Source organism: Larus michahellis, chromosome 4 (genome assembly GCF_964199755.1).
Source record: "Larus michahellis chromosome 4, bLarMic1.1, whole genome shotgun sequence".
Taxonomy (NCBI): Eukaryota; Metazoa; Chordata; class Aves; order Charadriiformes; family Laridae; genus Larus; species Larus michahellis.
The window spans coordinates 64362004-64389522 of record NC_133899.1 but is presented as its reverse complement, the minus strand read 5'-3'; the positions used below and the strand labels follow the sequence as shown (position 1 = coordinate 64389522).

At 35.0% G+C, this 27519-nt stretch overlaps 1 protein-coding gene across 1 annotated transcript in view; it reads right to left on the bottom strand.

Moving 5' to 3' along the window:
• The window catches only part of TTC6 (tetratricopeptide repeat domain 6), a 73038-nt gene that overhangs the window by 17206 nt on the left and 28313 nt on the right, over nucleotides 1-27519 (bottom strand). Inside the window, exons 8-23 of the mRNA XM_074586810.1 lie at nucleotides 21710-21869; nucleotides 21116-21217; nucleotides 20033-20134; nucleotides 18561-18623; nucleotides 16224-16626; nucleotides 15556-15565; nucleotides 14129-14594; nucleotides 12005-12134; nucleotides 8795-8970; nucleotides 8240-8376; nucleotides 5822-5991; nucleotides 5220-5340; nucleotides 3758-3908; nucleotides 2257-2339; nucleotides 1163-1239; nucleotides 147-307 (exon numbers count right to left, since the gene is read on the bottom strand). Coding sequence (XP_074442911.1) covers nucleotides 147-307; nucleotides 1163-1239; nucleotides 2257-2339; nucleotides 3758-3908; nucleotides 5220-5340; nucleotides 5822-5991; nucleotides 8240-8376; nucleotides 8795-8970; nucleotides 12005-12134; nucleotides 14129-14594; nucleotides 15556-15565; nucleotides 16224-16626; nucleotides 18561-18623; nucleotides 20033-20134; nucleotides 21116-21217; nucleotides 21710-21869 — 2512 coding nt within the window. The remainder of the gene's footprint in view (nucleotides 1-146; nucleotides 308-1162; nucleotides 1240-2256; nucleotides 2340-3757; nucleotides 3909-5219; nucleotides 5341-5821; nucleotides 5992-8239; nucleotides 8377-8794; nucleotides 8971-12004; nucleotides 12135-14128; nucleotides 14595-15555; nucleotides 15566-16223; nucleotides 16627-18560; nucleotides 18624-20032; nucleotides 20135-21115; nucleotides 21218-21709; nucleotides 21870-27519) is intronic.

The following is a 27519-nucleotide window of genomic DNA, read 5'->3' as shown; positions in this document are numbered from 1 at the left end:
TTCTTACTCAGGTCTCCTTATAATTTACAGAATCAGGTACTCTGAAGGTTTATTTATATACTAGCACCTTTCATAAAATATTAAAGGGATATAGAAAAAAAAAACATTGTCTTGCTTGGCATATATATAATGTAAACTTTTCTAACCTTAGTTTTCTTGGCTTTCATTTGTATTTTTCCTAAAATAACAAACATTGAAGGCTCAGGCTGAATTTCAGTAGCTTCACGTAAGCACTCTATGGCATTATCGTGATTTTGACAAAATGACTGAATGAGCGCTCGCTGAACAGGCTGAGACGTAAAGGATTCTGGAAGGAAACCACCATGAAAAACAATAATCTCTTTTACTTTAATGTCATGTTTTCCAATATAAAATAGCTTTAAATTATATGCAAACTTTAAAATGCTATTAAAATATTTGGAGGATCAAAGCTTGTTTTAACATCCATAAAAATACACATGTAAACTAAATTCCTACAAAAGTCTGAAGTTGAACAGTTATTTATCAATGAGTGTAGTTTGAATGCTAAACATCTGCAAATATTTACTTTCCTCTCCCCACATGTAAGAAGGCTTTGCTCTGTGGAAGTATCACCATATGCCTGCTTTGTTTTTATATTCTTGTGCCCTGTGTATCCACACTTGGTCACTACTAGAGACAGGAAATTAATCTCATACAGTGTGGCTATTCATATAGATTCACCAAGAGCTTCAGGATTGCCATTTTATGCCCAGCACATAACAAGGAACTACTATACTGCAACATTTTTACTGTTCAAACACATTGGGAAGGTTCAGTTCTAAAGCTGTTTGATATTTTGTTAGGGAAGACTGTACATAAGTACAGAACAGAATCCTTACTCAATATTGCTTTAAAGCAGAAATTACTAATACTGAAAGGCAGAATTAAAAAGCAAACTCAAAAGATAAAGGAAGTTCTGAAATCATAGTTGATAGTACAGGCAATAGCGTACACCACTATTACATTTAAAGGCTTCAGGCATGCAAACAAAATACACTAGTAATAACTTCCTATATTTTAGCTCATTCATGGTAACTAACCTGTTTGCATGCCTGAACTTAATTTTTTTAACAATTCCTTGGTTACAGACTGTTGCCATGGTTCACAACTACCTAGGAAAATTGATGGAAATTGACATTACCTTCATCCATTTCTGCAAGTTGGTGAATACATAAACTTGCCAGCTCATGTTTCTTCAACTCCATTAAGTACTGTCCCCTGTAATGACGTAATTAGTAAAACTAATTCCAGGCATTTCTTTCAAAGGGCAAATACTACTGAAATATGCCTTCCAATAAAAACAACCAAAGTTTTTTCCTTTTTTTTTTTTTTATCAGAAATATCTGTCGAATTTTTAATTTTTTCTCTCACATCACAGTACCAAGAAATTATATGCTTACATCTCTTCACATTGTAGGAGTTACTAAAAAACTTTTTCTTTGGATTCCAAGGATAGTAATCCTTACAATCTCAAGAACTGCAGCAATAATCTTAGTAACAGTGTTTCTAAAATCCACCGCAGACTGATAGCTAATAGACACATTCTGTTTTAAAGGACAATTTTTTGCTTCTTCAGGTATCAGTGTCGGTATAGGAGGTCATGCTAGCCAAGCCACACTCTGAGAGACAAGTTGAGCAAACCCACTCTTAAAACTGGGAAAATACAGTATTATTAACTGGAACACAGTAACTAATTCTCCTAATACACCTGAGGAGTAATATCTTAGCATTTCCTCCTTAGTTCTTATGGCTTTTCAGGGGAGGAAACAGCTTTATCCAGTAATTTATTTTTTAGTCTTGGTAAAAGTCAATACTTCTCACTGGGCTGAATATGAGGAAGAAGAATAGTTGAAATCTAAATTGGCCTGGACTCAATCCTTCACATTTTTGCATTATGTGGATTCTGCAGACAAATCATTGAAGGACCCATCTGCTTGGGGAAAACATTTAAAATTATTAATTTTTTAAAAGTTCAGACTTGCCTTTTTGTCATGGCACCTATTTTTCTTTTTCCCCAGCAACTCTATGTACCTCAAAGAGCAGAATCCTGTATATGAAACAAAGTTCATATCCAAGGTAACAATAACAATAGTTGGGTGACACTATGCAGATAAAGTTCTTCAGGTTTTAAAATGCTATGAAAATATTGCAGTTTTTTAAAACCCATTCAGAGCAGGTTTCAAAGAATATAAGGGTATTTACCAACAGCATGTTGTTGACTAATCACTTTCCTACCTTAATATGTAAAGTTGTGATTTATTTGGATAAACATGAATGGCTCGGTTTATATCCTTCACAGCATTTGGTAAATTATGAATCTGTAATTTATAAAGACAAAACCAGCAATTTAATTGCTAATATGAACACAATTTGGAGACACTATTTCTGTAAATGTGGATCTTCAGGATGTAATGCCACATGGCAACAACTCACAAGGCGCATACACCCTCTGTAAAGGAGGTCAACATATTTTTAATAAAGGTCCGAAACATTTACCCTACATATTTCCATACTCTCCCATAGGGCAGATCGAAACTCCAAACAGTTTCTTTACTTTTCCAAAATCCAAAGAAGAGTCTGGACTATGGGGAAGGAGATTAGGTCATGAAATCCACATGCACATATGTCTTGATGAATCTTCATTGCTGTAATGAATTTGGATTTATTTTTCAAGTGTCTGTGCATGTGGTCCCATTCAGCGTGCTTCAGATGCTGAGGAGAAAGGAGACCATTACAGCGACTGATCATTACAAGGACTGATTCATCCAGCTGGGACAGCTGCTAACTTGAACTCATTAAGGAGCAGCATTGATCGAATGCATGTACTGAACTTTATTTTACAGCTTTAGATTGAAATTCAAAAAAAGAAAAAAAAAAGGCAAAAAATTCTCCCAAAAAAATTCTCAATGAAAAAAAGGAGAAAAGTAACCTGACCATTAGTGGATGACCTCCGATATAAGCTATCAGGCACAAGTTCTTAAAAACAGTATCAAAAAAAAGTATATCAACAATCCCACAATCCCTTAGATGGACTCTGAGTTAAAAGCCATTTCCTTTAGTTGTGGAAGAAAATGAACAGTGTAAGCAATTTCTCAAATCATTTCAAAAACAAACTAAGCACTGTAAGACACAACAGTTGTTTGAATTCCGCTAATGAAATCTACAGGAATTGGGTCGCACTGAATACATTCCTTGTACTCCTGGGAGGGTTTCAAAACAACTGCTAGCAGAAACTATTCTCAAATCCAGTGAAGTAGAAGAACACATTCTATTTCACAGTAAATTAAAATATCAAAAGTGTTTTCACTCCCATTTGTAGGAAAGAAAATTTGAGTTTGACTTTCCAGAAAAATTAGTATTGTTAGGAAAATTCTGTTTAGAAGACACTGTATTTAAAAACTTTTTTTTATATATTTAAAAAATACATATTTTCCAAAAAAAATTTTTGAAATATATTTAAAAAAAATATTAAAGCTCAGATTATATATAGACTGATAAAGAAAAGATAAAATGACACTTGAAATATTTTGTGTCATTGCATTAGATGCCAACAATATTTTACAATTGCAATGTATACAATTCTATCATGGTGACATGGACTACTTGAAACGTATAGCTATAAACAGGTTCTAACATCTGTAAAACACAAAGGCATGTGTATTAAAATACTGACAACAATCACCATTATAAATAAAGCTATATTAAGTGGCAAACAAAAGCAAAAGGAATTTATTACCTTATGATATGCTTGTGCTCTGCATATGTAGGCTCTAACATTGAGAGGATCAATTTCAATGGCATTAGTAAACCATCGAATAGCTTCATAGTATTGATCGAGATGCAACAGCAGAATCAAACCAATATTTAGGTATGCAAAGATGACAGAGCTAAAAAGAGATTATTTTTTTCCTTTTGTTATTGCATGAAATATGTCATTGTATTAACCACAACTTATACAGGTTTCATCTACTTTCATGACATTCACCACACATCTATTTTGTGTTTGCACTGAGATAAAGAATTGTAATTGCCAGCAGAGGAGATAGCTCATTAAAAAACACCATTTCAGTAGCTTGTGATGTTTGGCTGCACACTAGAGGCTCTCTTATCACCAAAAACAGCACTCCAAATGTGAATTGTGAAGAAATTATGACAAGTCTCTGTTATAGAAGCTGGGTTAGAAATAGAGCTAGCTGGTAATTTTCTATATACTGAATATACCAAGAAATACTGAATCCCTCAACACTAAAACTACATTGTGGTTTCAAGACACTAAAAAACTTACACTTTTTCTATCTAGCTTGTTCCCCTATTTTCTGTCATTTCACTTGGCTAGCTGCTAGGGAGACCAGGGTTTCCAAGATCTGCAATATCTTGCACAGCCCACTCTTACAGACTGTTTTTAGTCAAAGTTCAAGACCTTCTATAGCAGAGCTAAGACAAAGGAAGAGCTGAGGGGTCTTTAGGCCTGCCACAGACTGGAATGGGAGCCTTTGCTCAAGACAGGACTGTTGAGGTTGCCTGAGGCTGAACAAGAACTCAATACCTTTAGAGTAAGGTAATTAATGCAGCTAACTGGTATGGAGGCTTGTTGCATATTGTAAGACCGTTTGCACGGCAGGGCTGCTACAGAGATAATCTGTTTCTGCAGCGTTTTCAAGTGGTAGGAAAAAATGCAATTTGAAGAAGTCACATCAGCTTCAGTCACCAACTACCAAGGACCACAAACAGCTTTTTCTTTTTTTAATTTTATTTCAGGGACACCGTTGACTGGCTTTTGCTAAAGAAAACATTGTGGTATTTTCTTTTGGGAAAAAAAATAGTTTGACTTTCTATCTGCGTTGTGGACAGATTCCCTCGCAAAAGACTAATGACATTATTATGGCATGAGTAGTCAAATTACGACTTCAGTTTCATCTTTCGTCTGCCAAACCGGAATAATTTATTTGCCAAGTTCCCATGTAAGGCAAAATAAAATTTAATTTTGAAATACATAAATAATTATTTTTCTTATACTCAGACTATAGTAAAAGAGGCAAAAGATACTAAAAAAAAAACAATGTTATGTTTTTGTGTGGTTTAATTCCAGTATATTTGCTGAATAACAGTTCTGATTCTACTTTCCTTTATTAGTACTTTTATGCCCTCAGGTAATCAGAATATAAACAACATATATTAAAATTCCCAAGTCCAATCACCTGTCCAAAGCCAGGACACTTTCAAAGTCAGAGATTGCAAGTGACCATTGACTCTGTTCTGAGTAAACAATCCCACGATGAAGAAAAGAACAGAAATTTTCCTGAGTGTCATTGATGAGTACTGTGGAAGAGGGAGAACAAAAGTCAACTGTTCAGATATTCACGTATATTTCAGTTACCCCAAGCAACTTATTTGCACATTACTTTTTACTCTAGTTTTCTTAAGAGTTTTATAAAATATCTTAGATAAAGCATAACATAACATATTAGATCATGACAGAAACTGTTCATTGTGGCACAAAATACCTTCAGGACGTATTTATAATAAACACCCACTCAAATTCTTAAAAGTGAAGCAGAAAAGCTTAAGAAGCAGAGGCAAAACAACTGAATAAAAACAACAGCAGCAAGTGACAGTGTCTAATAGCAAACTTAATAGAAATGAAAAGGAGCAAGTTATTACCAAATACTGAATGACCACCGCACATTTCAATATTTGCAACATGAAATTTCTGTGTTATATTGCAGTATAGTAATTACTGGTGAACGGTCATTCCTTTTTAATGATAAACATACACACCACTAAAAGAAAGCAACAATACCAGAAACACTGAAGTCCTGCATAGCTCTTTTTGGATCAATCTGTCGTAGTATGCAGCCTCTATAGTAGAATGCTAACCAACAAGAGGGGTCTAGATAAATGGCTGTTGCTAAGTCTTGTATTGCATTTCTATACTGCTGCTGCTTAGCATAGGCTCTTCCTCGATACAGCCTAATAAGGAAGAAAATTTCTCATTAAATGTAATTTCCCTTAGAAAATTATACCTACAGCATGAAGTCATAGGCTATTATTTATAATATTAACAGGTTGAGTCAACTTAATATCAAGAGTTCCTCCACTGTTTTTGTCATGCAACCTTGAAGTAATTATTCAGGAAAAATGTTGAAAAACAGAATAAACATTGAATTTTATTTCTGAATTTAACAAAGCAAGTTTGAAGGAACAAACTCCTTCAAACTTGGTAATCTATACCATATAGGCAGATCACCACACTTGCATGAATCAAGTTCAATATAATAGAAACCTGTACCAGCTTTGGGCATCACTGAGTTGAATGGAACTCTCTCCAAGTTCCATAGTCTATTGGTGCAGCGGTTTCTGTATGGGAAATACCAGATTTTGTTAAATCTGATTTAAAAGACAAAATATAAAACTTCCCTCATTACTATTAAAGCTTTCTAAAAACATCCATTATATTTAATACTTTTTTCAAACAGACAAATTTACAAAATCAGATCCTACTATTTTACACTATTCCTCCCTTAAATTCAGGAAGCTAGCAATATATTTAATCAAGATAAATCATAAGCACAGGTGGAAAAGTGTGAATAGAGAGCAATGGCTGTAAAATTATTTTATCATAGAATCATTCATGTTGGAAAAGACCTTTAAGATCATCGAGTCCAACAATAAACCTAACACTGCCAAGTCCACTACTAAACCGTGTCCCAAAGTGCCATCTTAGTGTACTTCAAATAGGGAAACAAGACAACACATAATATATAAAACTTATATTTTTGTATTACTGAAGATAGCTTTCACTTATGAAGCAGGTCTTATGCCACATCCCACTTCTATGCAGAGCTATCATACAAAATACATACTATTCCTTTTTCAATCTAACATAGTAAAGTCAGTTCCTCAAGAATTTAAATCACATGCTTAACACTACACATACACAAGGCGCTGATACTAATCATACTTAGCAGGACTATTCACAGAGCCTACACATCAACACGTGAGCCTCAATGAACTAGTGGATTTCAGGAAGCCAAATGCAGCTTTACGTTGCTTCAAGATTTTATTTCACAGTCAGAGTTTTAGAGAGCATCTGTAAATTACTTTAGTAGCACAGAAACCTAATGTCATAAGAAAGCTTTGCATGATTCTGTGGTCCCCTGTGATGAAGTAAATGGATTGACAGGTATAAGATACACATAGGGGAATCCTTCCCGAGCCATTTCTATTCAGTTTGGATGGGAATCAGTTCCAGAATAAGATATCTGAACTTAGGTGTCTATTTGTAGATGTCTACCACATAAGTTAGGTGTCTGACTTTCCATTACAGTTGATGAAGGTCTAGTCAATATAATCCAAGGAGATGAGGGCAATTCAGTTCATTCAAAAATGTATACTTACTGGATGTTTAGCTGAACAGCTCCACAGGCTTTATAGAAAAGTCTATATTCAGTTTACCTAGAGTCTACTAACTGTATTGATTAGAGTCCTTGGTGATAATGGCTGCTCAGACACCTATATCCCATGGATACAGCAAGCTGACACCTAAATTCAGCTATCATAATCTTGTATTGAATATCTGCTTTTATTTTTATTTTACATCTATTTTCATGAATCTAGAATAGTGTATAAAAACAATGCAAATCTTTGCAAGAATTAAAAAGAAGTCACATTTTCTACTAGGGAAATAATATAATTTTTTTCAGTCCTTGTAAGCCAAACCTCAAAATCATTGTTATAATTCAAAAATAAAGATGCTTCTCATTCATAATTCACATTTTCACAGAAAACATTAATTCAGCATAACACTAAAACTAGAAGTGTCAAGGCAACCAATGGAAATTAGGCATAGAACTATGTAATCCTTAAAGACATTCTTCACTTTGAACATGTATTTAAATCCAGCTCTTTAGAGCAAAGCACATACACATGTGCTTAAGTCCAACTGACTCTATATCTGCATTACTCCAGTGGGATCTTAGCACATGGTTCTGTGCTTAGCTAAATTAAGGTCTAGGGACTAATCCAAAGTCATTAAAGCAATACAAAGATTCCCCCAATGAATATCATGGCCTAGAAGTCTTATTATATTTCTATTAGACACCTCTGTGGAAATGCAATTGCTTTATTATTGTTTAATGCATATTCAGTCTTTTATGTATTAATATTATTTTAATAATCCACTTAAAATTCAAATACTTTTGTCAACTATATATTCTACCTCGCTTGAGCATTGCTGGGGTCTTCCTTGATCACAGCTGTAAAATCCTGAATAGCTGTAGTCAAAACTGAATGATCAAAGAAATGTATTCCATGTTTCATAAGTGCATCTGTTCTTTTCGGATTATACTGAAAACACTATAATGAAAACAATATAGTACATGGTGTTATACCTCATTCTTACTATTTCTAATGATTAAAAGTCTTAACCAAGCATATAAATAATATATTCTTTTATTCTTATATTTTCTTTTTTGTTCCTTTGTCCTTTAATGTCTGCTGTAATTTCCACTAAGTGTAAAGTGAAATAAAAGAGTAGTGATGCAAGCTTATTAGTGGCTGATAATTTGTAGACATTCAGTAATTTATTGAATTAGCCAGCAGGAGTAACAGAAATTACTTATTTATTTCCATAGCACTTTTTTTTAAACATCATTTTTTTGGGAGGATATCTGTTCTCCAAGCTACTTACCAGATATATCCAAATACAGTTTACTTTTACTAAAGTTACACAAAGTTACTACATTATTGTAACAGTACAAAAAAGTGAACTTACTTTGGCGTAATCATCCATAGCCAATAACAATTGATTTTCCTCAAAATACAACTCAGCTCTCCTAAAGTAAATGTCATCATCTGTAGGGCAGCATTGTATTGCAGAGCTATAATTGATGATTGCCAAGGTATTATCACCTTGTTTCCTGTAAATTTCAGCCATTGACAGGTATGTATCTGAAACAACCACCCAAAATATAAAAGGCACTATTTAGCAGCCCAAAACAATAAGTCATGTCCTCCTTACAGGGTAATTAACACAAGCAGTAGAAATAAAACAGCAGATCATACAAAAAGTTGTTCTAATCTGAGCAACAGAACTCAAAAGTTTAGAGCTATAGCTATGTGCCCAACCATGGAAACCACGCAGCTATAAACTGATAGCTCTTGCTGGATTCACAGGTACTAAAAAACTTTGCTCTCTGTAGAGCTCTGTAGAAATGGCCCATCAAGCCATTTAGTGTAGATTTGTTGATCACAAACAAATATAAAGAGATTTAGTTTAAATGGGCCCACACGATATTTATCCCACTGTATTAGATCTGGTCAGTATAAACTTTCTTTATAACCACCCCTTTGGTGCTCTGATTCAGATTTGTGGCTAAAACAGTGTTGATTTCAGCAAGAGCTAAAACATTGTTGCGTACAATGCTTGCACAGGATCAAGGCTTTTTTATTATTTTTTTCCTCCCTCTTCTGCCCTCTCCCCAATGAGTAAGCTGGGGGTGGGCAAGAAGTTGGGAGAGGACACAGCTGGGACAGCTGACTTTAGCAGGCCAAAGGGACATGCCATACCATGAACATCATGCTCAGCAACAAAATAAAAATAGGGGTAGAGGAAGAAGGGGTTGGGGGTGTATCTTCCAACTCCATAGAATCACAGAATCATAGAATCATTTAGATTGGAAAAGACCCTTGGGATCATCGAGTCCAACCATCAACCCCACTCTACAAAGCTCTCCCTTACGCCATATCCCCTAATACCACAGCTAAACAACTCTCAAACTCATTCAGGGATGCTGACTCCACCACCTCCCTGGGCAGCCTATTCCACTGTCTGACCGCTCTTTCTGTGAAGAATTTTTTCCTAATGTCCAGTCTAAACCTGTTGCAAATGTCCAGTCTAAACCTACCCTGCTGCAGCTTAAAGCCATTCCCTCTTGTTCTATCGCTAAGTACCTGTGAGAAGAGACCAGCACCAACCTACAATGTCCTTTCAAGTAGTTGTAGAGAGTGATGAGGTTTCCCCTCAGCCTCCTCTTCCTCAAACTAAACAGTCCCAGCTCCTTCAATCGCTCCTCATAAGATTTATTCTGCAGGCCCTTCACCAGCTTCGTTGCCCTCCTCTGCACTCGCTCCAGCACCTCGATACCTCTCTCGTATTGAGGTGCCCAGAACTGGACACTATACTCAAGGTGTGGCCTCACCACTGTTGAGTACAGGGGGACAATCACCTCCCTACTTTTGCTGGTCACACTATTTCTAATACAAGCCAGGATGCCATTGGCTTTCTTGGCCACCTGGGCACACTGCTGGCTCACATTCAGCTGCTTGTCAATTAGAACCCTCAGGTCCTTTTCTGCCAGGCATCTCTCCAGCCACACTTCCCCAAGCCTGTAGCAATGCAGGGGGTTGTTGTGGCCCAAGTGCAGGACCCGGCACTTGGCCTTGTTGAAGCTCATACCATTAGTGTTGTCCCATCGATCCAATCTATCCAAGTCTCTCTGTAGAGCCTCCCTATCCTCATGCAGATCAACACCTCCACTTAACTTGGTGTCATCTGCAAACTTACTGATGATACACTCTATGTCCTTATCAAGATCATCAATAAAGTCATTAAACAGGAATGGTCCCAACACTGAGCCCTGAGGGACACCACTTGTGACCAGCCACCAGCTGGATTTAACTCCATTGACCACCACTCTTTGGGATCGTCCATCCAGCCAGTGCTTGATCCAGCAGATCGTATGCTGATTTAAGCCATGAGCAGCCAGTTTTTCCATAAGAATTCTATGGGGAACAGTGTCAAATGCTTTTTGAAAGTCTGGGTAGACGATATCCACAGCCCTTCCCTCATCCAATAATCGAGTCGTCTTGTCATAGAAGGAGATCAGGTTCATCAGGCAGGACCTGCCTTTCATAAAACCATGCTGACTAGGCCTGATCTCCTGGTTGTCCATTATATGACTTGTAATGGCAGTCAAGATGATCTGCTCCATGACCTTTCCTGGTACTGAGGTTGGACTGACAAGTCTATAGTTTCCAGGATCCTCCTTTCTGCCTTTCTTGTAGATGGGCGCTACATTTGCTACCCTCCAGTCCATTGGGACCTCCCCAGTTAGCCATGACTTCAGGTAAATAATGGAAAGCGGCTTGGCGAGCATGTCTGCCAACTCTTTCAGCACTCTTGGATGTAACCCATCCGGTCCCATAGACTTCTGTGCATCCAAGCGGTGTAGCAGGTCACTGATCACTTCCTCTTTAAATTAAAATTTCCTTTGTTGCAACCTGTGACCATTGCCTCCTGTTTTCCTGCACATCTCTCAGAAGAGTCTGACTCTTGTCTTCTCTGTTACAACCCGTTATGTAGCTGAGAGCAGATTTCCTTCTTACCTTCTCCAGGCTAACTCATCTCCCTCAGCCTGTCCTTACACAACTTAGGTTCCACACCCCTAACCATCTTAAAAGCTTTCCAATGGACTTTCTCCAGCTTGTCTCTCTCAAACCAGGGGTGCAGCACCACAACCTGGCAGAGAGGAATCACTTTCCCTGACCTGCAGGGCCTGGTCTGTCAACCAGGTGATATCTTTCCCTTTTAAGCTCCTCCTTCACAGTTTAAACAGTATGGCTGAACAGGGCTGCCTGAAGTACAATAGCACAGTCTCCATTACAGGGTTGTTATCAGCTTTCCCCATTAAATTAATGGATACAATTTCCATCAGTCCTCCTTTTTTTCTTCTTTCCTTTTTTTTTTTTTGCATTTTTTAAAAACAAACTAAAAATTAAGTACTTATTTTTGCCTTAGAAACCCAGCTTCTGTCCCAAGCCTTTGAATGTTCATGTCTGCTTTATAATCTTTTTATAATATGGATAAAACAACCGATGTGAGGTGAAAAACATACAAAAACATTTGCACAACTACGGCCAAAGTCAACTAGAGAAAAACACTATGAAAAATTAACTATTAAGTTACACTTTGATAGATACTTACCAGCTTTATTTTTGCTCCATTTAGTCATAAAATTCAGGTCATCCAAAGCAGCAGAAATTCTGTCTTGAAAGAGGTAAATCAAATGTCTATGCCAGTAAGCATTAAGCAGTAGTGGTTCTAAGCTTATAGCCTATAAAAAAAAATAAGTAAATAATTTACATTGCAGAAGGAACTTCTTAAATGTGCTAACAATATTACATAGGAAATGAGAACATTTTTTACACTGAAATTATTTTATAAAGAAAATTCCTAGACTAACAAACTTTTATTTTACCTAAAAATCTGAAAAATTTTATTAATGTCAATGGTTTATTTAAAAGCATCATATACTTACACATATGCACAGAGTTCACGCTACCAGAATATTCAGCACAAACTATTAATCAGCTGGGATATTACCGCATTTGATGATTTCTTTAAAATAGCTATCTGAACTTCTTCTAGAAGTCGGAATTCTTCTTGAAAATAAGAAATAATTAACCTGTCTCTGTGAAAAAGGAATCAGCTTTTCAAACCATCTTGTTTCCTATAGAAAGTACTTAACATTCTCTAACAAAAAAATCACTTGACAGATATTATCAGTCAAATAAGATATTTCACATATGTTCGTTATGCCTATTACACATGCCTACAGCCGTATGGAAATAAATATAAAGACTGATAGAAATCTGAGACTGTTCTGCTACAACAGTAATTCTCAAATTTTGGTCTATAAACTATTTCTGGGATCCTTAAACTACACAGGAATTGTGTTCTTATATCTTAAAGAGAAAAGTCAATGATTTTTTCACTAAAATATGCAATGGCAATGACAAGCAATTTTGACAGTTGATATCGGTCAATGAACCACTTTTCCAGGGTGCGGAATTTTTAGCATTTCACATCCTTGACAGTCTGTTTCTAAAGTTTGGGGTGAATAAAAACCACAGAAGATAATCATTGAGTTTCTATGAATATAGTCAATTTTCAGATAATTTATGAAGTTTGGAAGGTAATATGTACAGATTGCAGGTGCATAAAATAGGTACCTATGTCCCATTAAAAATAAAAATTATAGATTTATCCCCAAGAGAAGCATTAACAGAAAGTGTTATAAAAGTAAATTTCACCCTAAGACAACCTGCATTTTGGTAAAGGCAAACTCTAGAAACAGAGTAAAAACTGAAGGGTGGATCTCACTGCAGGACACACTGTCAGCCTCCTTAAAATTTATTTTGGCTTGAGACTGTTAGCTGAAAGCAATGCAGAAAACAACATGAAGCCAAGCTCTTTTATACTTCATTGTTGTGTTCCTCTGCACATTTCCAAATATTTCAACTGACTAAGCTTCACATTTTAGCAAAATAAATGCTATTTACATTATTCAAAGGTGCCTGTTGTTAAGATTGTTTTCAGGGATCCTGGCAGATTGATGGTGTTCTATTCCCACAAAGCAATATCAACACAGAAGTTATCAATCTTGCATTCTCAAGTACTCCAGTACAAGAATTATGAACCCCAAAGCAGCTGCTTCTCTGAACACCAAATGCTGCGTTAAGAACTGAGATGTTGGTTGAGGAAAGAAGAACATCTTTTGCTGTATGATATTATATATAGGATGAAGTACTTTGGGGTCTCAAACTGGTTATGACTAGCTGTGTGTAATATAAACGTCAAATGACAAAGAAAATATCATACCAAAAGCACAACACATAACTTCTCTACACAGGTTTCACAAACATACAGAACTATACCATTGATCAAAGAATGCCTTTGAAAGCTTTTACAGCTTCCACATGTATGTTTTTATTCTGTTTGGTTGTTTCTTTATAGTTGTGCAGGGTCTTGGGCAGAAGTAATAGCAGGTTTGTAGCACTATAAAGGGAACTTAGATGTGTTGAAAAAATAAACGTACATAGAAAAACACTAGTATTATTGCATAAAATCTTAGTGCCAAATGACAGCTTATAAACAGGAAATACATGACTTTTCAATTTATTTGCTTACTATCCTTTAGTCAAAAGTGGTAGCATTCAGCTAGTTATCAGCTCTCCTGATTCTAGTTTTTCACCTGTTGAAGAACTCAGACATTCAGGCAAAAAAAAAAAAGTATTTGATAGAAGAAAAACTTGGCATTAAACTTACTTTTTCCAAGTCATCCATAGCTGACTTTAACTTGCCTAACTTTCTTTGTATTGCTCCACGTCTGCAGTAGTGAAAAGCTGAAGGATGCTCTTCCTTTTCTATTAGCTCAGTTAGTCGTCTTACTTCTTTTTCTAAATCTTCAACACTAACTGTTGCATCTTCAAGAAGAACAGGCTGCATTGAGTCAACTAGTTGAGAGTCCACCATCTCAGTTCCTTTTAGTAATTCAATATCCTTGTCTTCAGAAGCAGTCCCTCTAGGAGGAAAAGTTTCATCAAACCAGCAGTTCCATATGCCATGGACCCACATGCGAGCAGAAGTTTCTTTTGGAATTCCACCCCTCACTTTTGCAAACTTTTCAAAATCTAGCAAACAAGGGATGCTGTGGCTCTGATATTGTTTGATTGCTGAAGAAACCTTGATACCAAATTTATCATTAATAGGAAGCCTTCCCAGAGACACAGACCTAAGGAAAAATATATTAAAATTAACTAAAGGTTCCCAGATATATTAACAAAATCAAATTGCAATCTGCCAGTCAACAACTATTCAAAAATCTATTGTTAACTCTCTTGTTAACGATAATTTTTTAACTTATCAGCCATTTATCAAAAACCATTACTGAAGCTGCTGGTAAGCAGAATTGTTCTGAATGACTCGTGTTCCCAGAAGGTTCAGCACTTATTCTCAGTTGCATGCTTATTTCTCTAAAAGCTTCTAACTCAGGTTTACAAGGACAATGCTAAACATAAGAAAGGACAATATTTCTGAGGGGACAATTACCAGCCTGGCTAAGTGATGATAAATCCTAGATGGATGAATATATCAATTATAGATCCCAGTGATATTAGGAAGAGGCCATGAGAATATAAGCAGAAGAAGCACCACCCAGAGGTGAAAAAAAATACTTGAATTTATAAGGACATTTCCAAAATTATAATCTGGGAAAATTCATAGCTCCCAAGATAGGAGCCTTCACAAATGTTCAATATCAACATCTGCTTTGAGACGAAGAAACAAAAGTCTTTAACAGAAACAATCTTTAACACAAACAATAGTAGCCTTGCTAACACAGAAGGGAATAACACAAGGAAATACAGAGAAAATATGTTATACATATATATTTATAATACTATGTACCTAATGTTTATAAAATTTTATAATAAGGATCCTACTAGAAAAAATAAAAGGAAATTAAATAAAAAATGCAGCAGGCTCATGCACGAAAAGCATGCAAAACAGTACAAAGATGAAACCCCCTTGGTTTAGCAAAACTGATATGTAAGCCTTAGACAGCAAAGAACATACAGTAAAACAAGTCTAAATCAAGACTTTGGAAAAAGGCCACCTTCTCCCTTAGTCACAGCTCACTATACCAGTATATCACACCATTTAAGTATCTTTGATTTTCTTAAGAACAAACTTACTGAAAGGTGCCTATAAGCAGAAAAAAGGAGAAGCTGAATGGAAAACTGAAGGACCTGGCCTGAGCACCAGTATAAGTACAATGTGGACACATATGACTGTACACAAAAATAGACAACATTTGGGGTTTTTTGTATATTGAATATTTTCTAAGGTACCCCATATCTGAAGTACGTAAATGATAAATATTCACTAGAAAAATATTTAGAAAACAAGAGGTAAAAAGCAAACTACTTGTTTGATATAATCTACAAAGTTCATGGTACAAAGGAGGTTAGTCCAGCCTAGCATTTTAGTTTCCTAAGAATTTAGGATTTCCCCCTTGTCTTTCAGAAGAAAGAAGTTCGACCATTTTAATCATGCATTTATACTTAGATAAAGCAACTTCTGTTGTTGCATGAAGCAACACTATTTCCATTTAAAGTGCAGTATATACTAAGTGTCCAAAAGATACCTGAGCAGTATGTATTTTTTCTTTGCATTAAAACCAAATATATTCTTTGCAAATAACTAAACTATTATTACTTAATTCCAGAGTAATATTTAATATTTGAAAAGATTAAATTAGATAATATTTAATTAGATAATATGGCTACAAATTAAAATACATTCTTAAAAAGGCAATACACATTAATTAAAGAAAACCTTTTATGAATCTTTGGGTGTTTACTTAGTTTCTTAATCACAGCTTCTAGTTTCCTAGGATTTCTTTTTTCCTTCGATTTCTTTGTTTTCTTTCTTCTTGGGAAATCAGTGTATTTAATCCCAGACTTTTGAGGTCGCTTTACAAGAACAATATAATTCTCACTATCCTCTTGTCCAGTCAAAGTAGGCATTTTTTTTACTGCTGTGTCTGTCTGCATTGACTGAGGATCATCACAGATTTGATTCAATAGATGCTTGGTAGGGGAACTTTTCCCAATCTCTGTCTCAACCTCTTGCTCAGCTATCCGTTGCTTCATAACCTTCAACTCTTTCACGCTGATTCTGAAATTAGCTGACATTTTTAATGTATTTTCATCTTCGAAAGCAGTCATCTCCAGAGCTGAGACTGATCTTTTAATCAAACTTGTCTGTTAATAAAAGGAAACTTAATTTATTTAGATGTTCATTTATAATAAGATTTATATATTTCCTTAGTATTAATGGACTTGATTTTATTTTATAAAAAATCGTAAAGGAAAAAAGAGCAACATGGGAACTACACTGCTGGGAAAGAATTATAGTATTTAATGGGAAAAAAGATCTGCATACCTCAGGTTATATGTCGAAGCAAAGAGATCTGAAACATTAATTCAAAGTTATCTGAAGCTCATAAATGGCTAAAATCAATCTTCTCTAAAAAGTATCACAATAAATTTGAATTAAATACCCCCAGTCCTTGTAGGAAAGTTAAATTTTAAAATAAAAAATGTATGCCACTGGTGGTGACATTTACAAAAAGATGAATTGAGATATATTCATGAACTCGTAAGAAAAGACAGGAGAACTCTGTATAATATTTGGAAGTACAATTGTATTATATAGAAACACAGTTAATACCTGAAAGGAATTATGCACTTGTACTTTTTGCCCCCATCCCTGAATTGCCTGATGAAATCAAAACCAAAAGAATAACTGTTATCCTCTGGTGTGTAATTGTTAATGATTAATAAGTACTATTTGCAATAACAAATGTGTTGCTTCCCAGTCTTTTTGTTAATTCCAGTTCACTAACCTGCGCTATAATACTAGGCATAACACATCTTTGCCAAAGAAATTAAAATGGAATCTCTTGTTAATAAATAAAATTAATGAAAAAATAAATAAAGCATTGTATAATTTTGAATAATTTTTATTTAGACTCAAAGAAGCACTTTCTCAATGCTTGGTTATAGACATCTGCTAAGAATTATTTAGTTTATACATTTATTAGGAAGACAGTGCATCAGCCTTTAGTTTATTTTAATAATAATATAAAGCACTCCATTTAAGTAACTAAATAGCTTTCATTGTTTATTTGTAGTAATGCATTATACCCTGAAGTTTTGAAAAGATAAAAAAAAAAATCTCAATGTCACCAGTGTGCCACTTTTCTTCAGGAAAATGATACTTTTTTAAAAAATCTAAGCTTCATACTGGTTTATTAAAAAGCTGAAACTCAATGTAAAGCTATCATTTATCACTACATTTATTAGTTTCATTTATCACTAAATCAAATAGTTTGACTGCAAATTGCATAAATAATAAGTTGCTACTTGCTAAATCCTTTTAATGAACTATGCATAGTTTTGTTAAACGATTGCTAGCTGAATTCAACAGGACTACTTCTTTTTGAACATGAAGCTAGTATTTTAAAAATAAAGCATCAATGGTTAGTTCAAATTGCAGATCTGGTGTTTAAATTATTTTATTTATCATTGCATACAAACTGCTGCCGTACTTCATGTCCCTCTTTAAAATAACAGGGTCATAACATTTTAAACAGGTCCTTGTGGACTATATAGAAGTTTTAAGTAAATATATACTCCTCAAATTCTCACTCAAAATCAAATTTGTTAATAAAATATTACTTGTATAATGCTATCAAGGTCATCTTTGCACGAATGTAAAATTTGCACAGTTTATTGCTGCTTTATGTATTTTGTGACAGCTAACATAACTTCAGTAGCCATAAAAGTACATAGCACTTTACAGATTGGAAACTTGACATCATTGATACCCTGATATGTCTAAAATCCAAGGACCTGATACCACAAATCTTTACTCAGATATGTTGTTCCGCTCATTTCAGGTTAGCTAGAGCACAGACTTCTCACACTTATCTCTATACAAATGCCTATGAAGTTAACAGGGGTTGTCATTGCAGAGCCACATTCTCCTATTTAACGTAACCAATCCACTTGAAAAAGACCTTTGAGACTCTCACTTTTGCATCTAATAGGAAAATATTAAGTTCAGTCCAGTTCAGTGGAAGAATTTCTTCCACAAAGTCACAGTTCAGGAACAAATACAAGTAAATAAATACCTCTGAGCTCTCACTGTCAGAAAAATTGGGCAAGGATTGCCATCTTCTTGGTAAACTTTTTGTCTATAGATAAAACAAAAAGCAAAATAAGTCTGAATTATTCTGAGACTAATATAAATAGAGCTTTCCGGTACATTCTGCTTTTAAAAGCAGAAACTGCCAAAAGTTGACGGCACAATTCTTCCCTTTTGACATACTAAATAAGATTCTAATTATTTCTAGCCAGCTCATGCAAAAAATGTTAAAACCAGCAAGTGTTCCTTTATCATCATCAAATTTACTTTTTTATTACACTTCCATGTCATCTGCAAGTCACATATTCTTGAATGACATATTCTCAGATAGCCACAGCCACTATTTAAAAAGCTTTTTCAAGGACAAAAGCAAGCATGTCTTGCCCAGAATGTTTCACCTTCAATAGGAAACACATTATCCAACGGATCCTAACTGCTCTAATAGTACAAACTTGCAGATTAAGCCCTAAATTTTAATATAAAATAGTGCCTCCAAACACTAAATTATACCTGGGAGCTCAGCTGCAGTAACAATATGCTAGCCTCAGTTTGCCCATTTCTGGCTGCAAACACATCCACACATGCATTATTTTTCCTCAGTTCCAGCTGAGGTTTCAGCTACATTGCCAGCCAGTTACAATCTTTCATCTGTATTTTAGCTATGAGAACATTCAGTTGTAGCTCAAATTCTCTATTAAAGAAATATTTTCAGCTTACTTCCCATGGCATTTTGGTAAGCTTTTACCCACTTCTGCCTCTTGGATCTATGAACTTGAAACTGCTAACCCTACGTAAACACATATAACTGAACGCTACCATTAGGCACTTCGGGTTCCCTGTGGAGCCCACAGCTCTCGTGTCCTACATTGCCTCCATGAAAAAGACCAACAGTGTTTGAGATAGTCAGGATTCTGCAACTGGAAAGACTCACACTGCATCTTAGAGGCACACTTCAATCCTTCACTTGCAAATCACCTGCACAGAATTGTCTATCCTTTAATATTACATTCAGAGAAATTCTAGATTAAAAAAAAATAATTATCACACACTTGGAAACATCTCTTTTCCTCTATTCTGCTTCTTGACTCTGCCAGTTTTTTAGTTGTCTGGGCATAGTGGAACAACCAGTAAGCCGCTCCATTGAGATATGTCATATTACTCAAAATCTGTTATTTATATCACAGGCCCTCCGCTAAACCATCCGCTGTAATAATGCAAAATATGAAGCACCTGTAAAATATGCAATGACTCTTTCCAAGCACAGTCTCAACTTTCAAAAAGTGAGATTTAGCATTTTCTACCTATTAAAAAATGAACAAATACCTAACATGAAATTGTTTCTAGAAGTCAACTATATAGGAACATTTTCTCTTATGACTAGATCTTCAAACTATGAATTGTTTTGCTAATCTTAATTTTTAGTGTTACGTTCTTAAAAAATTGTACTGTAATACACACCAGTCCATAATCATAGAAATCATGATCATCTTGCTCAGCTTCTACCTCTTCTTCACGATCAGTGAAAAGGTCTTCAAATACAACATCGTGAATAACATTGCTCTGAAATATTAACATATTTGCATATTTGAATACATGTAATACTATTATTTTAGTCAGCTATAGGAAACATAGTAACAGATAAATAAATAGAGCCTATAATGTATTTGAGCTAAAGATTTATGATGATCAAGACCAACGTCACAGAAATCATATATCCTAGTCTTCTGATGGAGCATGTTCTTTAATGTGATCAAGAATTGCCAGGGGCAGAGACCTGAGGAAACTGATTAGTGCTACCTGATTGTCTAAAGTTTTTACCTTTAGCTTTGGTAATTTATGTCAGGTCACAGTAGTCAATATAGTAGCAAGAATACAGCTCTCGATTTGATCATAGTAAGAGTAGGAGGTGGGGTACTATGCCAGGCTTATTCCTGCTATCAATTAATCCATGCATAAGTGCGCTTTATCTCTTGTACAGGAACGTGAACTGGTCGCAAAATGCTAGTTTCTCTGTAATCTTTGCTATACAAAGTGCAGAGTGCTACAAATACAGGCATACAATAGGCATGGCCTTTCACATGAACAGCTCATCTCTTTCAATAACGTAATCATGGTGGAGATTTTACATTCAAAACATTTAAAAATTCAAAAACATTGGCATTTTCTGAAATTGACTTTGTTACATATAAAAAAATATTTTACGTTTTAGTAGAAATCACTGCCAGCATAGCATAGCAGAAGAAAAACTGCAAAAGTAGCCTTCAAACATAAATGTAAAAACGTTAAGCAAGATAATATAATAGCAAGAGGTGATTAACAATAATTACTACCAGAAACAACATTACTGTAGAAAATTAAACTAAACAATACTATTCAATACATAATATTACAAATTGTACGACTTACATACCATGCTTACAATATACCAAAGTGTTAATAAGATAGCAGCATAAAATACAACTATTACAGTTAAGAAATACAATGTTAGAAAAAGACGTAAATTTCTGCAAAAGATACTAAAAATACATTTAAAATATTTACCTCATATGCAGGAAATAAAATTTCCTTTAATGAAATTGAAGCAGAGAATTTTGGTGGAGCTGGAGCGCAAAACATTTTTAAAGCTTCTGGATAAATGGAAACCTTCAAAACCAATACAATTCAGTTATCAACTAATACGACCCCAGTCTATACTGAATATGAACTATTAGGTGATAAAATGCTATTTTCTGCTAAACATGATTTTGTCAAAAACAACCCCACCAAATACAATGAAAGCCTGAGAGCTATAGTGCACCACAGCCTGAATGAACTACCTGGTTTGCTCTTTTAGTGTTTTTGTTTCTTATTAATTAGCACATTAGCATATTTTATTACTTCAGAGAAGGAATTAAGAACTGAGACAGGACGTTTCAGAACAACTCTCCCCATTGATGAAACACTCCATATACATTTTTGTATCCCATATTTTCAAATGTTGAAAAAATCAGCAGAACTTTATTTCCAAGGTGTTCTGTTTTTTTGTTGCATGACACAATAAAAATAAAAAAGCCCACTTTTTTCCCCCCTGGATTTTGTGTCTTCATTTGTAGGATTATGCACATACAGCACACATTTATTATAACTATTTCTTACTTTCTCTCCTAACAGTTGCAGTTGTGGCTTTTCAAGACAATATTCAGCTACTTTTTGGCATTCAGTTAGACTTTCTGCTGCATGAGGAGGAAGAAAGTGAATCTCATCTGTCCAATTATTCTGGAATTGCTCTGAAATAGGAACTCCTTCATAATAAATTCTGGAGCAACATAAAAAAATTAATAAATTACGCTAATTATTTCATATATTAACACCACAGAAATAGCTTCGTTGTTAAAGAAAGAAAATTAGATAAATTTAAAATCAAATTACAAATAAAAGATGACTAAAACTTGTTTTTTCTAAAGATTGAAATTACTTAAAATACAACGGAAACCTGATGCCAACCTTGCAATTTTTGTAGTGACACACCAAATAATTTTAAGACAACTTCCATGATCAGGTCCATGGTGTTTATTATAGCATTCACAAGAAAAAGCTCTAAATTAGTATGAAATGCATTACATGCATAACTTCATGCATGGCAATTACACCACTCCAGTGGTATCAGACACAGTTAAATGACAACTCACAGAAGGAATTTTTCACTTTAGAAAGTTGTAGTTTGAAGTAATTATACATCCCAATTTCCTATTTAACTACAGTTTCAATTTCCAAAACCAGTGAAGTTTTACACAATACAGTAATTCATAAGTATGGTTATATATGCATGTGCATATATGTATATGTGTGTGTGTGTGTGTGTATATATATCTAAATCCTGTAACAACTGTTCTAACTCTATTTCCTTTGTTCCTGGCACCTCTAAAGTGAAACTCAGATTTGAAGGATCTATTTCTACTACCAACCTGGTAAAACTATTTTAGAGATCAGTAGCAGCAACTATTAACATTTATCACTTCAACAGATATTTTACAGGATTTATAAATAAAATTATAACGAATATTTTTATTTAACAGAGTAAAAGTTACATTTTTTTTTGCTATTCTTGTAGCTTGTTTTATAGTAAAGAATTACTTAAGTTCTCACTTATAGAGTTTTACTGTACTAGTAATTACAAGCACAGAATGCTTACGTTATATATACATTATATATATACAAAAGCACAAGAAACAACACTCGATTTCATATATTCAGGCATCCATATATGTATCTAAATTAAAATGCACATTACATGAAACACGACTTTTCTCAACACATTGGCATATGCCAACACTGACATCTACTGGTGTTAGTCAGGTTTGGGGTAGTTTTTCTGCAAACACTAAATTAATAATGAAGTTTCTTTGTGCATTCATGGAACTAAAGTGTGCAACTTCTGTTACTTGCAATTTCACTGTCAGATGTATATTTGCTATAGTCGACTTGATCCTCATTTATGCTAATTGCAATGTATTTCCATTTTAAGACCTAGTTAAATTATCAGAATACTGTGTAAACGGGGGGTGTCTCAACACAACTGAGAACTAGCCATTTCGTTTAGCAAACAAAATGACTTCTGAAGTACATTTGGACGTTAAAAAGGAATCCTTAAAATGTAGCACTAGTCCAGAAGTTGCAGTTCTTACACAGACAGAAAGATTATAGATCTGGGAGTAGTTCTTGAACTCTTTCTGGAATGTTCCTTTCTTCAAGTGGAAGCTTTGACAAAAGACCTATTTCTTAAAGAGAAGAAAAACAAGAACTGAAAACCTAACTTTTGACAAGTGTTTGGCCTTACTAGTTTTTCTTTACATCTAAGTATTTGGAGGTCTGACTCTTCAAGATGTGTGTCTGTATAAAAGGAATGTCAAGTGAAGTTATACAAGATACAAAAAGGTATAAAACAATCAAAATATTCCTTAGCATTTGGCAATTAAAAGTATTTTAAATGAACAATGTAAAAGGAGCTGTCCCTGTTTAGGGCACTTCTGTCATAATAGTTTTCAATTCAAGGAGTTTATACTAAGTAGTCAACTGTGAGTTAATGTAAAACAACATTCAGACTTCCCATTTCTGGAAGAGAGAAGCAAACATGGAGGAAAGCTCCAAGTAATACTACTACTGATCTAATAAAATTCTGTTTCCCTCTGCTGGTAAAAAACTGTAAAATCAGAATGTCTTAGGGAGATGCAGGCATTCCTGCATGAAGAAATCTTAAGAAACAACATGAAGCTACAAATCCTGTTAACATTTTGTAGGATACCTGCCAGGAACAGGTTTGACTATCCATATATAACCTTCATTAAAATATATTTAGCTTAATACTTGTGTTCATGTCTAAAAAAGTAGGGTTTTTAACTCTCAGATAACTGATGCCTGCAGAGTATGCCAAGATTAAACAGGAGAGCAGAAGCACGGTACCTTTGCTATTTGATTAAATAAATCACTCAGTCCCAGGAGAGAGTAGTAGCTGACCTTGGGAAGTTTACGTCTTGATAAATTGATACACCCTGCTCTGCAAGACGTTTTTTGCAGACGTGAATGAAAAGTTATATATATTTTTAAGCCTGTGGATATTTTTCATAGAGAAGACAAGACTTAAAAGCAAGAAAATTATTGCTTTCTTGATCTGATCTACCATAAAATCCTACCACTATAGGATTCTCCAGACTTTGTTGCAATCAAACAAGATTCTTTCATGGAAGAACTCAGAACTAGTACCAAAAAAAATAAAGATAGATCTGTTGCTATTTAAACCACTGACAAAATAATTTGAATTTTACTATCCACTACACTGAAATCACGCTTATCCCCACATAGCTCATTTGCATTTGTGAAATTAGCTTAATGCAGGGAATTGGTCAGTAATTAAATGTGAACAGCTTAAATTAGTGTCAGGTAAATAATACCTTCGACCTTCAAGGCTCACAAAAGGCAACCAGTTTTAAAAATGAAAAACAGAAGATGATGGTAGAGCACGCCACTAGATGGCAGTGCTCCAAAGAATTTAGTTTTCTAGATTGCGAAGATTAAATGAATTCAGCAAGGAATTTTGGTATGGGCTTCTTTTTAAACTTTAATTCTCTTAATCTTTGGGGAATGTAGCTCTCTATGTAAAAATTTCTTCCCAAAAATTTCTACTGATTCATAAAGCTCAGACTCACCCTCAATTTCCTCAATCTGTTGGCTACTTCTTGAAAATGAAACCATTCTCTTCTTCAAATCCCATCCTCCCACAGCTTCTACAATTCCTCTCTCCTAGTTCCACCCCACTCTAACTCCTTCAGCTTCTTGGGTATTTCAAGGGGTTCTGTCCTCTACTCTCTTCTCTTCTTCTACTGTATTGCTAGTAATGTTCTAGTCAAAGACCATGTACAGGTTCCCTCTCCATGGTAATGAATCAGACCATGATTCATCACTCTGTTCTGCACCAACAAAAATATCAGATGATCTTCCTCTTAGGGATGTCAAGCTGCCAGTGCTAGCTCAACAAGGCTGAAAAATAAGGATCTTATGAACCTTTTCTCTTTTCAGACTTCACGTCCCCCCACTACTTACTTTCTTCAATATGACGGCTAGCATTCCATCATTCACAAAGACTCAGAACACAGGTATTATTCACAACATTCTAAGATTAAAGTCTTTTTCTAATCTCTCTACAAAGCTAAAGTCTCGTATCTAATTTCATATCTTGCTTGCTGCAGCATCCGTTTCTTTAGCCTAGACAAGCATCACCTTGTTCTGTTCACATTCATTCAAAGCGCTACTGCAAAGATCACAGTTGCTTGCTTTGAACGTTATCCCATTCTTTGAAGTAATAGAAAAAGAGAAGCTCATTCAAATATAAGATGGTCCTCTGCTTTCAAAGCTTTCGCAGCCTTTCCTTTTTTGTCATCTCTAGATGAGTAAAGCAATAACAACTTCTATTTTTGTGACTTCTGACTCTATCACTGACTTCCTACGGTTGTGGTTTTCTCCTTTTTGAACATCTTTTTGCCAACCCTTATGCTGCCTCTCACATATGATAAAATCTCACTACAACTAACAATTTATTCTCTCAGAATTTCCTTAAATCCTCTTCCACCATGACCTGCAAAATAGTTAATGGCTGAGCTACTGGTATGCTGAAACCCCTACTTACGATGCTGATCAGTGTCCTTATTCGTATTGAGTCCTTATATTCTCTGTCTGTATGTACGCAACAAACAGAAAATGCTGCTGAATCAAAAGCAAACACTCCAATTATGGCCATAAATGATATTGATATGCTACCCAAATTCCTGACGGAAGCAGAAGCTCACAAAAACCAAAGGGAAACATCAGGGTCTAATCCTGTACCCTGAAATAATGCATCCTTGATGGTTAGGGTAATCGTGACTACATCAAAAGAATTCAATGACTAAAAACTTTCATAAAGCAATTTATGGATTCATATTTTAAGGTCAGAGATAAGCATCATGATTACCCAACCTAACCTTCTAAATAATACAAATAATAAAATTGCATCAGTATTCCCGCATCAAGCTCACAATTTGCTGGGTGAAACTCAGGATATACCTCAGAAAGAAATCTAGTTGTGATTTAAAGGCTCTAAGTAATGCATAATTTCAGAAGCTGCTGCTTTCATTGCTATACATTGAAATGTTATAGCTACTCTCGATTTGACTAGACTGAAACCTCAACTACTGGGTCTGTTACGTTTTCATTTAGCAAATCCTCTTGCATCAGAAACAATACCATGCAAATAGCATACTCAAACCAACTCTGTATCTCTTGTGTAAAACCAACATAATGATCTTTTAAAATGTCTTAATAGAGAACTGGTATTCAAGAAAAAGACAGGAATTTACACTTCTGCTTGCTCCCCTAGAATGGTATTTGGAACGCTGTCTTAAGTGCATTAAGTGCACAACATTCCCACAAACCTTTATAAGGAAGAAGAATCACAGATTTAGCCAACGGGAAATCTGCTGCCACTCTCTGGAACTTAGATTTTTCCAGGACTGCAGGCAAAAATTTCCCTCCATTTCAAATCGAGAACATGAAGCCTTATTCTAAGGGTGGATGCATCCATTCTTTCAGGGAAGGGCAAGGTAATTTATTTTTTTCTTTTATAGGACAGGAAAAAAGGCAGAGTGGTGATTTCCACCTCTTTATGGTAATTCATTATTGAAGCACAGAGCCAGGAAATGAGAATTCGTTCCTTATCTGAAGATTCAAACCTCTCTCACCATTAGATTCTTTGACCATTTTGGGTACAGGAAGTTGTGCTGTTGAGCAGAAAAGAATGCAAAAGTCATGCAGCCAAGAGAGAGAGAGCAAGTGGTGACATGACTGTCTCAGTTGTTAGAGCACTTACCTGGAACAGAAAAGCTCTGTATAATATTTCTAATCCCAGAAAGTTTTTTCTATATTATTGCTAATGTCTCACCTCCTTTATTTTAAGGTAAGCATGTTTAATTTAAAGTTCAGAGAGTACTACACAGCCATCTTCTGTTGCTTATCTTTCAAGACTGTAAAGCTCCTTTCAGAGTTACTGCTTTTCAGGATACAACCTCCCCTCCTACAAAGGATGACCCTAATTCCCTATTCTTATCCTTATGACCTTGCATTTGGCTGCACTAAAAAGCATGTTTTTCAAGTGAGCCCAAGTTAACAAGCTACACAAATTGCCCTGTAAAACTGAACCAGCCTTATCCTTATTTACCACTCTTTAGATCACTACAACCTTTATAAGCAATAATTTTATATTTCTGGAGCTGGTGATACACACAAACCATAAGTAGCAAACCGCCAATCTGAAAAACCCTCAGGAAATACTTGAGAGTATTAAGGTTCCAATTCTGAATTTTTTGACATTACTATATAAACTAGAAAGGCACAAAAAAGCAAAAATGTATCCAAAATAAGCAGCAATTAAAAAAGAA